This window comes from Cydia strobilella, chromosome 11, assembly GCF_947568885.1.
Source record: "Cydia strobilella chromosome 11, ilCydStro3.1, whole genome shotgun sequence".
Lineage (NCBI taxonomy): Eukaryota > Metazoa > Arthropoda > Insecta > Lepidoptera > Tortricidae > Cydia > Cydia strobilella.
The window spans coordinates 1,168,405-1,185,818 of NC_086051.1; the positions used below are offsets into that span (position 1 = coordinate 1,168,405).

At 41.6% G+C, this 17,414-nt stretch overlaps 2 protein-coding genes across 2 annotated transcripts in view; one reads left to right on the plus strand and one right to left on the minus strand.

Moving 5' to 3' along the window:
• LOC134745408 (peptide transporter family 1-like) overlaps nt 1-12,908 on the minus strand; it is a 33,882-nt gene extending 20,974 nt beyond the window's left edge. Inside the window, exons 1-6 of the mRNA XM_063679448.1 lie at nt 12,793-12,908; nt 4,260-4,341; nt 3,458-3,599; nt 2,615-2,701; nt 1,172-1,326; nt 301-420 (exon numbers count right to left, since the gene is read on the minus strand). Of these exons, the coding sequence (XP_063535518.1) occupies nt 301-420; nt 1,172-1,326; nt 2,615-2,701; nt 3,458-3,599; nt 4,260-4,341; nt 12,793-12,837 (631 nt within the window). The 5' untranslated portion in view covers nt 12,838-12,908. The remainder of the gene's footprint in view (nt 1-300; nt 421-1,171; nt 1,327-2,614; nt 2,702-3,457; nt 3,600-4,259; nt 4,342-12,792) is intronic.
• On the plus strand, nt 4,664-8,448 carry LOC134745315 (uncharacterized). Its single transcript, XM_063679310.1, has 2 exons — nt 4,664-7,456; nt 8,227-8,448. Exons 1-2 carry the CDS (start codon nt 4,810-4,812, stop codon nt 8,310-8,312), a joined length of 2,733 nt encoding a protein of 910 aa, XP_063535380.1. The 5' UTR covers nt 4,664-4,809; the 3' UTR covers nt 8,313-8,448.
• Nucleotides 12,909-17,414: the final 4,506 nt, after the last annotated feature.

A 17,414-nucleotide genomic window follows, 5' to 3' on the forward strand; every position in this document is an offset into this window, starting at 1 on the left:
TTATTCACTCACCTATGGAACACAGCACGACGAAGCCGGGAGCGCCGAACGCCAGTGTGTAGCAGCCTTTATCGCCGAAGCAGTGGACTTCGGACCGCAGTATAGGCGACACGGACTTGGCTATCAGACTTCCTGCAAGAAAGATTATTTACTCACCTATGGAGCATAGCACTACGAAGCCGGGAGCGCCGAACGCCAGTGAGTAGCAGTCTTTATCGCCGAAGCAGTGGACTTCAGACCGCAGTATAGGCGACACGGACTTGGCTATTAGACTTCCTGCAAGAAAGATTATTCACTCACCTATGGAGCATAGCACCACGAAGCCGGGAGCGCCGAACGCCAGTGAGTAGCAGTCTTTATCGCCGAAGCAGTGGACTTCGGACCGCAGTATAGGCGACACGGACTTGGCTATTAGACTGCCTGCAACAAAGATTATTTTAATGTGGATAATAAACACACAAACCTTATAAAATATTGACTATTTTCTTACTATTCTGACTGTTAATTAGCTGAGCTTTAGTTAGGACTGACATTTTTAAGTTAAGACGTAAAACAAAAGATCAAAAATCGGACCAAAATCAGACTTCACTACATAGTAATGCCATAATCTCTTGGTCTTCATCAGCTCTCGCTACACTACTGAATCTAATTTAGAATCTTGAGCGTAGAAAACTTTGATCTCGTGTTCGAACAAGGGTAAATTCACAAAATAATACCAAAATTCGATTTTGCTGAGCGTGAGACAAAATGACATTAAGAGCCATCCCACACTAGCGTCTTTCGAGCGTCAACTCTATGGCTGCTGCTCGACGCAACGTTGGCGCAACTGCGCAGCAGCGCCATTTTCTATAGCGCTGACTAGACGCCATAGACATAGTATATACAAGTAGTTATAGACGCGCCACCGAGCGACCGGGGGTAAGAGAAAGCATATTCATATAAAATTTAGGCAGCATAGAATTTTTTCTCTTTTCTCTTATAAATTTCGGTATTTTGCCATCGCCGGTCGGTGATAAGGACAAAGCATCGCACTATTTTCTCTTTCTCTTATAGGAATCGCAATAAGACTATCTTTCTCTATCAAAGAGTGTCCTTGCTAGACGCCGACGCTCGAAAGACGCTGGCTCTAAATTGACATTTACATTCGAATTTATTGTATTCTTATACGTACCCGCGCAAGTATTAAGGTACAGCACACTAAAGTACACGGCCAAGTACTTATCCTGCTGTGGCAACTGAAACTGGTCACCTCCGAACGCTGTGACACATGGTTTTATACCACCCGTGCCCACTGTTATGAGGAATAGCCCAAGGAGCGTGCATAGTCTGAAAAGGAACTTATATAATGTAGTTTTATGATGCGGCGTGGAATGATGGTAGGACTTACATTGTAGGATCCGATACGTAAGAACTATTATATAATCTGGAGTTGAAACTCTAGGTCCATGGGATCCCAGCGCGCATAAGTTGTTTGCAGAAATCGCGAAGCGTCTGGTTGACGTAACTGGTGACCGTAGAGCTGGCGGCTTTCTCGCACAACGTATCAGCATTGCGATACAGCTGGGAAATGCCGCCGGCATCCTTGGTACAATGCCTCAAGGGCCTATTTTAGATTTAAGCTAGTTATTAATTTCGTTTACGTAGTACCACTGTATATATCTTGTATGTAAATAAATAAAGTTAATAAATCTGTGCCTATACCTAGATGTGCTATACGCGTGCGTCCGTGAGGGATATAACATAGGCAATGTGACAATATGATTGGTCGAGTTTATTTGTTGCCCACCATAAACCGTACTTACGGTGGGGAATAAAAAAAATGTGAGACTGTGACAAGGACAAACAATAATAGCGCTTTCTCTGCTACTCAACTGAAAGATACACACCGTTCGGTCATTCCCCCCCCCCCCCTCATGCCTGATCCAGTTATATTAGATAGACACACTAAACGAATAAAGCACGGAATGGGATATATAGCGGCATTGCGTCTTTGAAAATCACTTCATTTGATATTGATCTGATATTGAGGCATTCCACGAGAATGTCCCTTACGAAATGCTTTTGCCCTGTATGGCAGCTAATTCAATCAAATCCGTAAAGCTCGAGAATATACTGCCAATTTGTTAGCAAAGTCATGAAATATTACTAGACCCAATATCATTTTCTCAGCCATTTCAGAACTATTAGAAGAACGGCGTTTCGTAAGAGACATTCTCGTGGAATGCACCTATTACAGTCTGCAACTGTTTTTCTCATAGTCACCATCCAACATCCGATATCGGAGAGGCACCTCCGATAATTCCAGCCATGTCGGACCCCCGTCAGCTGTTGAACCTATGTATAGGATCCTACATCCGATACTGCGAAATACGGTGACACTGCGTAAATTAGCGTATGTAGGATCCTACATCCGATATCGGATCGGACATGGTGAAAACGCTCTTAGCCAAGTTTTGCTTGAGGTATGATGCGGTCCCAAAGTTTCACATTTGTAACTTTCATTATGAAAAAAACCCTATACCTGCAATTCCTGCAAATCTTGAAAAAAATCGAGTTTGTTCGTGACAACGGTAGACAAATTCATGGGATGCTCCAAATTGTTTCTTTGACTTACCTTCCTGGTAAAGCCAGTTGCGGGATGGCAGTGATGGCGACCAGCAAATTTCCCGCAGCGTAAACGAACATCATGTACAAGATCGTTCTGAAACAATCGTTTTAATTTAATTTTCACCTCAGCAGCTCGAACAAGCCTACTTTCGTCACTCCCTGGAGTGAGGAAAGTGCGACTTTGTGCGATTTAGTGAAGGCCATGGACTGCCACTTCATACTTCTATTACTTTTTTTTTCTGCGTATTATTTTGTGTAATTCGAAATACATTTTAACCTTTAATATGTTCTCACTACTGAGGTGAAAAATTATATGTGCAACACGAGAGTTAAGTTATTTTACATCTCGTGTTTTTGAGTCCCTCGCTACGCCCAAGATTCTAACTTTCTCGGGACTCAAAATCAACACTCGCAAGAAAAACCAACTTTCCTCTCTTGTTGCACAAATAACTATAGGGATGTAACGAATGTAACGATAACGTATGCGGAGTGAAATCTGGACAGTTTTGAACATGTAAAAAGTTAACATAAAATTAAACTAGTAAACATATCTAGCTAGTATACATATCGTCGCCTAGTACCCATAGTACAAGCTTTGCTTAAGTTTGAGGCTAGTACTATAGAACTCATGCAATTACATACAGTAGGTACATAGGTAGGTACATAGGTACCTACTTTTCGTTATAGGTATTTGATTTAAAAATATATATTATGTACATACAAATACGTAGCTCTTTCAAAAACATATATTATTTTTATAAATTAAAAGAAAATAAAATTAATAAAAGAAATGAGAATATATTATGTTTGTGTCCCCAAAATATCCCTAAAAAAATTGAGTGATTTTTACCTGAACTTCCCAAGGTAATTGTCGGCCATAATTCCTCCGAAAATAGGGAACAAATATACGAATGTTGCGAAGACATGGTACAGTTCAGTAGCTTCGTCGTCGGAGTATCCCAATTTGCTTCGTAAATATAACGTCAAGAATGCTGAAAAAAAAATCCGTCTTGCAGTCACGCTAATACTCAAGATTGTTTACTTTACCAAATTGGCCACAAATTGGTTTGATAAAACAGTGACTACTAATTAAACAGCGGTTTAAGATTCATATACAGAATGTCCCAAAATACGTTGACAAAGTTTTTTCTGATTACTTTATTAAGTACATACGTAACTAGTACAAAATAAGTTAATAATTAAAACTACAGTCTTTTTTATGCAACAAAAATTAATTATCTTCAAAATAGCCTCCTTACGCAAACGTTTGTTAAAATTTTCAACGATATGCCGCAGCTCCTCCAAGGATATTTTTCTCCATTCTTTTGTAAGTGTTGCTTTTAGAGCGTTTACACTTTTGTGTTTAGTATCACAGGCCCTTGTCTCTAAGATTGACCACAAACTATAATCAGGGCCTGATTTACCCACAGGTTAATAAGGAGCCTAGGGCGCAAGGACAAGGGGGCGCGGCGGTGGCTCTGAGTTGAGACAAGCGGGGGGCGGATATACATAGTCAGCCTACGGCGGTCAGAGCTCTAAGTCAGGCCCTGACTATAATCCATTGGATTTAGATCAGGCGAGTGGGGCGAGTAGGGTGGCCACTCTTTTGAACTTATGAATCCGGGAAAATTATCATTGTACTTGATGCTTACCTCGCATACCAGAATAAGAGAATCTTTCACAAAACTCAGCCACTACTATAATTATCACTATTCTAGGAAACCGGTCCTTCACCTGAAACAAGTTTTATTATATTATTACGAAAATCTTAAGTTTCCCTTTGTTCAGATGACAGTCACATTTATTAAAACTAGTGTCTGTGCCAATTCTTAAGATTATATTTATTGCCGATCTACTGGGTTGTGGCAAAAATCTTTGTAGGCGACGCATATATTTTATGTGAACTGTACTTTTAGGTTTATCAATTTTTATTGTTGTTGGTTAATTTTGGTACTTGTTACGCCATCTAGTGTAAACTATTCTAATTAAAGCTACATAAAACAATGAACGGTAGCGAGCCCAAGTCATACGCTGCACCTATATATGTAACTGTAGGTAGGAGTACATTTCCAGAATTCACACCCGCCGCGTTGGCTCCTCGCTCGCTCATAGTTTTGGCCTCGTATTTCGCGAATTTACGCCTTTTATTTAACCTGTCGCCTACAATAAAGTGGTCTTCGAACCGAATCTGTGCTAGAAGTGATGTACAGGACCCCATCGCAGGTTAAAACTCGTAGACAACATCGCCGCGAACTCGAGCGCACGCAATTGCAAATGGCGAGTACATCGAGCAACGCGCCCGCGCCCGCGCCCGCGGAACCTATAGTTAATAAGTTCCTAGACCTCGGCACCGATAGTGAAAAAGTGAAACAGCCGAAGGATTTGGAACAAGTGAAAATGGAAACACCAAAAAGTGTACGTGGTTCGATTTCGTCTGCCAAGTCGGAGTTATCTACGTCATCATCCATTGCAAGACGTAAGCAATTAGAATTTGAAGCCGCTCAGGCCAAGGCCCAGATTGAGTTGGCACTTATTGATAAAAAGCTAGAAGCTGATCTAGCCCAAGTTGACGCCGAAGAATCGCAGAGGGAAAATGAGCGCGGTAGTGAAGCGAGCGGAGGTGCGCCTAGCAACAGAGCGCGGTCTAGCGTCGAACGATGGTTGAGTCAAGGTCACGACGAAACTACTTACATACCGCAGCCAGATGTGCCCTATCAGCCACAGCAGCAAGCACTGCCACCCAACCCTGCACCAGCACCCGTCAACTTACCTATAGTCCGGCAACCCGATGTCCCCAGTGACAGCATTCGAGAACTAGCGCTTACCTTGAAGGATATCATGACGAACTCGTCAGCCAAGCGCGAGGATCGTTTGCTTAGCCGCCTGTCTACGCCACGAGACTTACCGATTTTCAGCGGCGACAGCGTCGAATGGTTGCACTTTAAAAAGGCTTACACGGAATCTACTCGAGTTTGTGAGTTCAGTGAGTCTGAGAACCTGGAGAGACTACGTAAAGCACTGCGAGGCGACGCCAAGGACACGGTCACCGCTCTGCTGATCGGTAACACCCCGCCCGCAGCCGTCATGGAAGCTCTCGAATTAAGGTTTGGCCGATCGGAAGTCATCATCATGAACCTTACGACGCAGCTGAAGAAGCTACCTTCGTTACCCACGTCGTACCATTATGACCTAATTGATTTTTCAATTAAAGTAAATAACTGCGTAGCAACAATAGGTGCGCTAAATAAGCCAGATTATCTACGCAGCCCTGAGCTCGCATCAGCTGTTCTTAACAAGCTACCGAGCACTTTGATTGGCAAATGGACCGATTTCGCATACAAAAGATTAGATGAAGACCAGCCTAAGTTGACCCTAATCTCTGAGTTTCTTAAACAAGAAGCACAAATGTTATCACTAGTTGGAATGACACAGGTACGTGAACAAAGTAAGCTGAGTGAAATAAAAACTACAGCAAAGTACTCAAGTGATAACAAAGTCCGTATTAATCGGCCTGTATTAACAACTAAAGCCGTCGAGGAAAACAAAGATTGTAAATTTTGCTCAAAAGGATTTCACCCGCTACCAGAGTGCCGTGTGTTCAAACGTGCCATGCGCCGTGATAGATGGAAGTTCATCAAATCGCAAGGACTTTGTTATTGTTGTCTGACGTCACGACACGACAGAGAAACATGCCCCGCGCCCGTTTGCGACATAAATGGTTGTGGACTCGCACACCACAAGATACTACACTGGAAGAAGCCTACGTCATCACAATCAGCTGACGCGGTCGTCGACCCGCCGCCCGAGCCGGCCCCGGCGCAGGCTCAACCGCCGGCCCCCGAGCCGGCACCTTCGGCCCCCGACACCGTGGCACATGTTACATCGGATTGTGCTAAACCTTCTTCTACGGATAACGTTATGGTAAAAGTAGTGTCAGTGCGATTGCGTGGACCTAAAGGTACCGTAAGTACATACGCGCTACTGGACGATTGCTCTTCAGTGTCTATGATAGACTCTGACCTAGCAACCGAGCTAGGTCTTAAATGTGAACAACCGCGTTCTATAAAGTTTACCGACGCGTTTGGACTAGAAGTGTACCAATCAGCCGTACCGACCGTCATCGCTCAGATAAGTGGACAAAACAATAACAATAGTTATGACATTAAGTTGCGTAAAGTGTCTAAATTACATTTACCAGCACAAGATTTGTCTGTAATTAGGAGTTTAAATTGTAAACGTTTATCTCATATTAAGGATTATGTGTGTAAAAGTCGTGTTATGCCGCGCATTCTTATTGGGGAAGATAATTACTTTTTAATCGCTCCGATTGAAATCATTCATGGTAGTGAAACCGAGCCCTATGGATCTCTGTGCAAGTTAGGTTGGTCAATTCATGGCAATTGTGGTCGCACTCACTCTAACGCTGCCAACGTGTTCCATCTCAGTCACACAGACAGCGAGAATATAGGTGAATTAAATGATTTAATTAAACATTCTTTTTCCCTAGACTCCATAGGAATTTCAACCTTACGCCGTGAAAATAGCGATCATTTAAGGGCGTTGCAGATATTAGAAAATTCCGCGCGCCTTATCGGAAATCAATGGGAGGTTGGTCTGCCGTTCAAGAAGGACGTATGCACCATGCCAGATACACGCGAAGCTGCCTTAACGCGACTACAGTCTTTAATGCGCAAATTTGCTAAAGACGACGCGTACGCAGATCGCTACCGAATGGAGGTAAACAAGCTGTTTGCCGCTGGTTATGCACGTGAGCTCAAGGAAAATGAACTTTCGGCCGACCGCGTATGGTATCTCCCGCACTTCGGAATTCAGAATCCCAACAAACCTGGTAAGTTGAGACTTGTTTATGATTGTGCTGCTAAAGTAAATGGGAATTGTCTTAATAGTTATTTATTAACGGGACCAGACTTATATAACTCACTTATGGGAATTATGCTCAGGTTTCGCGAGAATAAAATAGTTATAATTGGGGACATTAAAGACATGTTTTTAAGGGTGAAAATAAGGCCGGAAGATCAACATGTACTTCGTTTTTTATGGCGGGAATCTCCGGGCGCACCCGTAAAAACATGTGTTATGCAAAGTCTATTGTTTGGTGCTACTTGCAGTCCTTTTATAGCTCAATTCATTAAGAATAAAAATGCATCGAAGTACGATGATTTATATCCGGAGGCGGTAAATGTTATTGTAAATAGTCATTATATGGATGATTGTTTATATTCAACTAGCAGTGTAGAAAATGCAGTTAAGTTGGTTGAACAAATTACTCTTATTCACAAGAGCGGTGGATTCGAGATACGAAACTGGTCCAGCAATAGTAAGGAGGTATTGAAAAAAATACCTACCGATGCGCTCGCGCAATCAGCTGTTCACTTCAAGGACGGAGTCATGAATACAACTGAGCGCACATTAGGGTTAATGTTTCATCCTTCAGATGATACTTTTGGATTTAGAATTTCATTTAATCGTGTTCCACAGGAGATATTAAATGGATCTGAGGCTCCTACGAAAGCAAAAATGCTTAGTCTCATCATGTCGGTTTATGACCTTCACGGTTTTTTGTCACCTTTTATTATAAAGAGCAAAATAATATTTCAGAACGTTCACCGCAGTGGCGTGGATTGGAACAACCGCATCCGACCGGAGGAGCATGCGTGCTGGGTAAGGTGGCTCAACGAGCTTAAACTACTAGCATCGCTGCGCATACCACGGCACTACGCTGACGCGGGAGCATGGACGCGATGCTATGACGATTCGGCGGATGGGGTGAGTGACCCCACCATTATAAGTACCGAATTGCATGCTTTTTGTGACGCCAGCAGTAAGGCATATGCCGCTGTTGTTTATTGGCGTTTTGTTCGCTCAGATGGGACTCTGAATGTATGTTTTGTGGCTAGTAAAAGCAGAGTGACCTCACTTCGTCCGGTATCCATACCGAGGTTGGAACTTCAAGGTTGTTTGCTCTCTGCTCGTCTTGCCGCCACAATACAGAGCGAGCACAAAGATATTAAGCCAAACAAAAGGTATTTTTGGACGGATTCAAATACCGCCCTCCAATGGATTCGCAGTGACCCAAGAGACTATAAACCATACGTCGCTCACCGCCTTGGTGAGATTGACGAGTTGACCACTGCGTCAGAGTGGCGTTACGTGCCCACGGCCTTAAACGTAGCCGATGTGGCCACTCGCGAGGATGCGCCACCTCTGCAGTTCGATGATGTATGGTTCCAGGGGCCTAGGTTCTTGCGTGAACGCGAAAGTGAGTGGCCCAAGGATCTTAAGAGTTCTAAGCAGCTCGAAGAGGCTGTTTGTGAACGTAAGATTATTAACGTCGTGTCCTCGGCCGACTGTACTAGCACGCTGCCGGTACCTAACGAAAATAATTTTTCGTCGTGGATTCGATTAATTATGACAACTGCAAGGGTATTATTATTTATAAAAAAATGTCAACGTAAATGTAATCGAATCGACACCGGGCTGGTGCAGTCGGCAGAGGACCTGTTGATTAAAAAATGTCAACATGATTCTTTTCTTGCAGAAATTGATTGTTTAAAGAAAAATAAGCCGTTATCGAAAGATAGCCGGCTACTGCAGTTAACGCCTTATCTTGACGATGCGGGCCTACTACGGGTAGGAGGCCGTATCGACAAGACTGTGGGTGTCAAGGAGTCTGCGAAGAGGCCAGTGATTCTTGATGGCAAGCATCGAATCACCAGACTGCTCGTAGAACACCACCACAGGCGAGCACTGCACCGAGCTCAAGAACTAGTAGTTAATGAGTTAAGGCAACACTATTGGATTTTGCAACTGCGACCAACTGTACGCGCAGTCGCAGCTCATTGTCTCTTGTGCAAATATCGCCGCGCCATGCCGCAGCCGCAGCGCATGGGTGACCTGCCAGCTGCCCGGCTGCAGCACAACCGTCGTCCGTTTTCGTTCACCGGAATTGACTTTTTTGGCCCAATGGAGGTCACCGTCGGTCGTGGTAGGCAAAAACGCTATGGTATGTTATTTACATGCCTGACAGTTCGAGCCGTTCATGTCGAAATAACGGAAAGCCTTACAACTGACTCGACCATAATGGGTTTGAGACGGATGATAGCCCGTAGAGGTACCCCTACCGCGATATACTGCGATAATGGGACAAATCTTAAAGGCGCCGATTTAGAATTGAAACGCAGTATCGCTGAACTAGACAGCGATGCGCTGCGCCGTGATGGACTCGTGAGAGGAATCGAGTGGAAGTTTATTCCTCCAGGCGCTCCAGAGATGGGAGGCGCATGGGAGCGTATGGTGCGCACTGTAAAATCATCCCTGCGAGCTGTACTCAAGGAACGCGCACCACGCCCAGAGACGCTCTCAACATTGATGGCTGAGGTTGAGGTCTTGGTCAACAGTCGTCCAATAACGTACGTATCGACGGACCCTTCTTATCCAGAAGCTCTGACGCCTAATCATTTTTTGATTGGCACGTCATCAAATGGACCAGCTTTTGGTAGGTACGACAACGAGGACCTCCACCTAAAACGTCAGTGGCGGATAGCGCAACGTCTCACTGATATGTTCTGGGCACGTTGGCTTAAGGAGTATTTGCCTACACTTCTTCCACGACAGAAGTGGACGCGCGAAAGGCGTTCCTTACACGTAGGAGATTACGTAATCCTAGTCGAACCTAACTTAGATCGTGGATCATGGCGGCACGGAATAGTGAGTGCGACACACGCCGGTACTGATGGACGTACTCGCGTGGTCGATGTCCGCACGCGCACCGGTATTTTACGCCGTCCCGTCACACGCGTCGCCTTACTTGCACCAGAGATGGCTCGTGATGACTAGTCATCACTAAGGGGGTGGGATTGTAGGCGACGCATATATTTTATGTGAACTGTACTTTTAGGTTTATCAATTTTTATTGTTGTTGGTTAATTTTGGTACTTGTTACGCCATCTAGTGTAAACTATTCTAATTAAAGCTACATAAAACAATGAACGGTAGCGAGCCCAAGTCATACGCTGCACCTATATATGTAACTGTAGGTAGGAGTACATTTCCAGAATTCACACCCGCCGCGTTGGCTCCTCGCTCGCTCATAGTTTTGGCCTCGTATTTCGCGAATTTACGCCTTTTATTTAACCTGTCGCCTACAATCTTAATGTCTCTTATTATCATCGTACACTTCCTGAAAAGTCCGCTTTACACTAGTTTGTTAGTAGGTATAAACTATAAATTAAACAAACATCTCAACAAATCACTCCAAAATAATCTACCGAAGTATCGAGGTATACGAGTAACTAACCAAAGCCGACGAAATTTACAATACCAATCCCCGATGTTCGATCTTTGTTGATCATTAACATTTTATGTGAGGGGACAGTGGATAGAGCCTCAGTCATCAGGGTGTTTCAATAAAAATGCAGGTACCAGGGGCGTCGAGGGTATTTATTTGTAGGAAATAAAAGGGGCACAAGGGCCCTTACGATGTAGTGGGCGACTAAATGTGCACTATAACACTGCACAGCACTAATTTATATTATTAAAATAAATGTTTGAATCACAATTACACTGTAGACGTGAGATAAACAGCTTTTAAGTACAATACGTTAGAATTCATGAAGAAGTTCATCGATCGAAGTTTTGGATCGAATTGAAAATTGAAACCAGGGAAGGGATTCCAAGAAAGATTTGAATTTTAAAAGGGAATTTAGAATTTGTTAAATGCCAGAAACATTATGAAATTGTTACATTTTATACACACAGGGGACGCAGTAAAGATAAAAAAATTAGACCACTAATTAAAAATCGGCCTACCTATCGTAATTATCGTATCCAGAAAGTAGGTAACATAATATATATATTAAGTAAATAGTTGGCCTTGTCACTTTGCACCGATAACAGTAGAATTATTTTATGATAAAGATGAATAAACCCTTTATTCGTTTTCTACACGTGTCTAAGGTTAAGTCTGGTATTTTTAGATTAAGACCACAATTTATATATGTACACTTATTACATCAGTTTACACAAATAACAATCAGTACTTACGAGATAGCAGGGCTATAGGGGAAGGCGGGGTAATTACGAACACCTAAGGGAGTTTTGGAATGAATCAAAAGATTAACCTGTAATAGCTTCTTCGGAAAGGTAAATAATCGTACTTTGAACTACTATATACAATCAACAGTATCAATTTCTCTCTATTTAATCAACTTGTATACCAAAAACAAAACCCCTAGTGTTCGTGTTTACCTGAAACTGGTCGGGCAATCACGAATCTAATGGGACAGTTGTTAATATCGTTCACAATTGACCCTACTGACTAGCCTAAAAATGAGATCATGTACGACAGATTAGTCAGGATTAAACTTAAATTTAAAAACGTACATACTTAATGCCCGGCAAAAATCACAACGTTAGTGAAGTAAAGACGGTTGCCCGTTTGTACATTTTTTATGGGTCAGTTAACGTAAGCTTCGCTTCGCTTCGTTGGCTTGGCGATTTTGAGAGAATACCGAGAAAGAAAGAATAGATCGGAAAGTGAAAAGAGTATATTTTCGCCGTTTTCTCTGAACGCCCCAGTTTGGCCCATTGGTTGATATGACGATGAAACTGCTCGAACTCCGAGTCAACAATCATCAAGAAGTAAACTAGCATCAGGAAGTGGCGCGGTCTTGTATCGAAGGGGAAGTCTCATTGTCGGTTTAATTACAGGGATCGACAAACCGTACTCGTGACCAGCATACAGGGGCCCACTGACTATCAGTCCGCCGGACGATATCGGCCTGTCAGTTAGAACAAAAATTTGACAGTTCCTAACAACTGGTATGCCGATATCGTGCGGCGGACTGATAGTCTTCAAGGCACCCAAAAAATTAACAATTAAATTAGACCAGTTTAGAAATTAAACCAGTTAAATCGTCTTTTGCGGATCTTTGACATTCTTAAAACTGATAATTTCTACTGTAGTTTGCTCTTCTCTTCATAGGGCTCCGACCCCGATACATAAGCGAAGCAAGCACCGATAGCTGCTGGGAAAGAACAGTTTTGCCTCTAATACTTAAGTTGGACTGACGATTTGGCAATGAGGTCAGCGAAATAACGGTCGTTGTACCCTTAGGAAGCCTACAAACCCTTGTAGAGATCCAGAGAAGTCCCGGGTAGACTTACCCGAGGCCTGGAGTCACATTCTAAATCCTCACAATTCTTGCTCATCTTGAACACAACACTGCGGTATCTAACTCACAAATAATTACAATGAGGTCGATGTTTCCTTTATATTATTCTGTAGTCACGTGTCTAGTGTGTTGTCACTGCAAACAGAACTATCACACGGTTTAATCAATCAACTGTATATCAACAGACAAATAGTGTTCTTGGTCGATTTGCGCTATGTTTAGCATTCGGTGTTACTTTAATCATCTTTCTCGCGTTGGCCCGGCATTTTGCCACGGATCATGGGGGCCTGGGGTCCGCTTGGCAACTTATCCCAAGAATTGGCGTAGGCACAATCTTACGAAAGCGACTGTCATGCCATCTGACCTTCCAACCCAGAGGGGAAGGCCTTGTTGGGATTATTCCGGTTTCCTCACAATGTTTTTCCTTCACCGAAAAGCGACTGGTAAATATCAAATGATATTTCGTACATAAAAACTCATTGGTAGTATTGGTACGAAGCAAGGGTTTTTTTTTTTTTTTTTTTTTCAAAAAAGAATAACACATTTTAATCTTATACTAGGTTCGCCAAACTTGCGTTTAACGGCGAAATGATGCACTCATTTTCAATGTTAGTACCTTAATCTAAATTTAACTTTTATATTACATTAACAAAGTGTAAGTTGTAGGTATATATGTTGTTATTCTTTAAGAATTTATTTGTAGTTTTACATGTATGTAAAATGTATGATTTTGGTGCAATAAAGGATTTGAACCCGCGACTTCCGGATTGCAAGTCGCACGCTCTTACCGCTAGGCCACGAGCGCTTCTGATCGATTTTCTGTATTCGGTGTTACTTTAATGAATATATATAACCGACAATTTTTTTTTATTGAAGGAAGTATAGAAAAGTTCACCGATTCCGGCAAAATTAGAATTCGCGACCTTTCGGAAAATCGGTTCGATTGTTATAATCAACTGAGCTACCGAAACTCACTATATCTGTTTTTCACAATTTTTCCATTCCTTCCTTTTCGTCAAAGAGGATATAATAAGATAGAACGGTACAGTCATAGTAAATTTTGTAACCACTGTAAATTCACTGCCATCTATCAACATACTTTAAAACTAAAAATGAAGATTTATAAAAATACGTTCAAATGTATTCAAATATGTATAATTGTTTTTTTTATTTGCATTTTTTTTAAATATGATTTTGATTATTTTGAACCATGTTCTTTTACTGATATGCGTTAAAATTATAAATAACAAACGAAACCGTCAACGCCATCTATACGACAGTAGGCCAAAGGTAGTAGCGCCCTCTGAACGAGAATCAAATTTTCTTGATTTTCGAGGCACGTTTTTTCCTTAGACTGTGTCCATCTATTACGGAGTTATATCTATCTTTGCTTTTCGTCTACTTAATACAAAATTTGAAGGGTCTGCCTATACAGAAACTTGCTTTAAGGTGTTTTCTATAACGTTAATATCCAGAAAGGAAAATGGGGACTACGTTTGCATGGAGAACGGGTCGTCCACTATCCTCTTAATCCATTTATGTTCAACGTTTCCGCAGCGCGCATGTATGTAACCACTTCAGTTACAAGCGGTCATAGGCTGCGGTGGCCACTTGACATCAGGCAGACTGGGCGCTTCTTTACCACCGTAGTTTTATAAAAAAAAATTTTTTGGATTCCCAATCCAAACATTCTATAATTAGATCATAAGAAGTCAGTAACATACTAATGGTTATCTAAGTTATCTTATCAAATGGGTGGTTTCCTCTTATTGTTACACATGACACAGATGTTGGAAATACTAGATCTTACACAGAATTAAACCAAACCCCTCACTTTCCATAGTCGGGATCAGAAGGGGGACACTAGGAATATAGTTAACGTCAGTAAAGATAGAGGATGACGGCGGCAATTTGAAAGAAAGAAAGAAAAAGTGCGTAAAGGAGACTTCCGATTATGGAAACTACGTCACCATAGGATCCTACATCCGCGTAAGGTCGCGGGGGCGCCGTATTTAGCGGTCATGCACACTACAACAAACATTATGTCTACACATACGCAGACAAACAAATATTACGTTGTACTTTCATCCGACATCCGATATTGAATCGGGCAATGTGAAAACGCTCAGGGCGAACGTCCTTCTGAAGGCCACTGGTTTGCCGACGATATCTCCCTCCTATTTAAACACGATAATGACTCAAATAATAACTTTTCACACATAAAGGAAACCTTCTTTGACATATCACAATGGCTACAAGACCATAACTTAATTATAAATACAGCTAAAACAAAGACTATACAATTTCGACCACACCAGAAAAGACCGACTGACTTGACATCACTATTACTAGATTTAAACATAAAAGAAGAGACTGAATGTACCCTGCTAGGACTAACTATTGATACCCACCTAGACTGGAAAAACATATAGCCAAAGTTAAAGCAAAATTATCTTCCTTCCTTTACGCGTTCAGCATCTTAAAATCAAACACACATATCCAGTGCGCCCTGTCCGCTTACTACGCATATGCACAGTCTTGGCTTAGTTATGGTTTACTGTTGTGGGGCCATAGCAGTGACGCTCACGACCTCTTTATAATACAAAAAAAATGCATCCGTATATTGGCAAATATTCCACAGACCGACAGTTGCAAACCTCATTTTCAGGAACTTCAAATATTGACTCTCCCCTCTCTGTATATCCTGGAAATAACTTCATTCGTCAAAAACAATTTACACCTATTTGAATTTAATAAGAGTGCACGTCGCAAAAATAATCTCAGTCTTCCGGAACCAATCTTAGATATTTATAAAAAAGGACCGTACTACCGAGCAATAAAAATATATAATAAGCTACCTACAGAAATAAAAAATACACAAAAAAATCACTTATTTACAAATAAACTCAAGTCCCTTCTATTAAAAAAAACCATACTATACCACCGAAGAATTTATGCAGGATGATCTATTATGATAGTAAACAAAGTTCCTATACTTAGAAAATATTAAAAAGCAATAATATAACGTTAAGAAGTGTTATCTGTAAGTACTAAATGTTATATTTAATTTATTTAGTATTTAGTTAATGTAGTTTTAAGGATAATTGTCATACCCTACCAGGGTGCCATGTGATCTTTTTTAATTGTAACATCTATAATATTGTATTGTACCATGGTTTGCAATAAACGACTTACTTACTTACTTACTAAACAATTCTTCAGAACACATCCAGTAGAATATAATATATAAATACTTAAATACATAGAAAACACCGAAGACTCGAGAACAAATATACGTGCTCATCACACAAATAAATGCCCTTACCGGGATTTGAACCCAGAACCATCAGTTTCATAGGCAGGGTACTACCCACTAGGCCAGAACGGTCGTCAAAAGTAAAGGTCCCTCCACACTCATGCGCGAATCACGGCGCGAAGCCGCGAACGTAACTGTGGCGTCGATTTCGCAGATTGTTCACGCCTTCGCGCCTAGTTTCCCGTTTTTGTCGGTTTATTAGCCCGCGTCAAAGGAGGCGCGAAGCGCGAACTGGCAAGACTCCACATTACACACTATTTTTGACTCATATGTCACCCTATGTGCCAAGATAAATAATAATTATATTATATAAAGCGGCTATATTTTACGGTTTTACAACAAAACAAAGTGGAAAAATAGCTAAATCACGTAGGATGCCATAGATAACTAGCAGTTAAACTCGATTAGCTGATGCTTTTCCGCCATCTTGGCGCGAACCAGTCTGCGAAATCGCTGTGAAGTTTGCGAGTATGGAGTCATACGTCAACGTCGCGACATGTTCTCTCCGCGAAGTCGCGCCGCGATTCAAGCACATAGTCTGGAGGGGCCTTATGGTTCATGTCACAGAATCTCCTATATATTACAACTCTTTGGTCCCAGAGCCTACCTAGCGCCACCGGAATTATTATTTACAGCTGAAAGCTGGTCACTTTTGCAACAGTTCTGCCGAAAGAGATTATCGTCGTTTCTATACCGTCCATACTCGTCAATATATTTGTAATATCTCCTCTACATTCAACTATAACTACAACCAACTATAGTACAACAGTCTGGCAAAATGAGTAGAAATTAAAAAGTGGCAACACTGTAGTGTTGTCCCTTTCAAATCAATCTAAGAAAAACGGGACGACACTACAGTGTTGCCACTTTTTAATATCTACTCTTGCCAGACTTGTTGTACTATAATATGTCTATTATAGCTGGTCAAGCAAATCTTGTCAGTAGCAAAAGGTAGCAAATTTAAAAAATGTAGGCGCGAAGGGATATCGTCACATACAAAATTTGAATTTCGCGCCTTTTTCTACTGACAAGATTTGCTTGACCAACTTTATGCATCAACATGGTAGAGTCTGGCAAAAAAGAGTAGAAATTAAAAAGTGGCAACACTGTAGTGTTGTCCCTTTCAAATCAATCTAAGAAAAACGGGACGACTACAGTGTTGGCACTTTTTAATTTTTAATTTCTACTCTTTTTTTGCCAGACTGTATCAACTTGGTATCAACCAACAAAATTAAATAATCATTCACAGCGCTTACGTGAAACGGAACAGGTGTCTAAGTGTCTAGTGTCAAATTCAA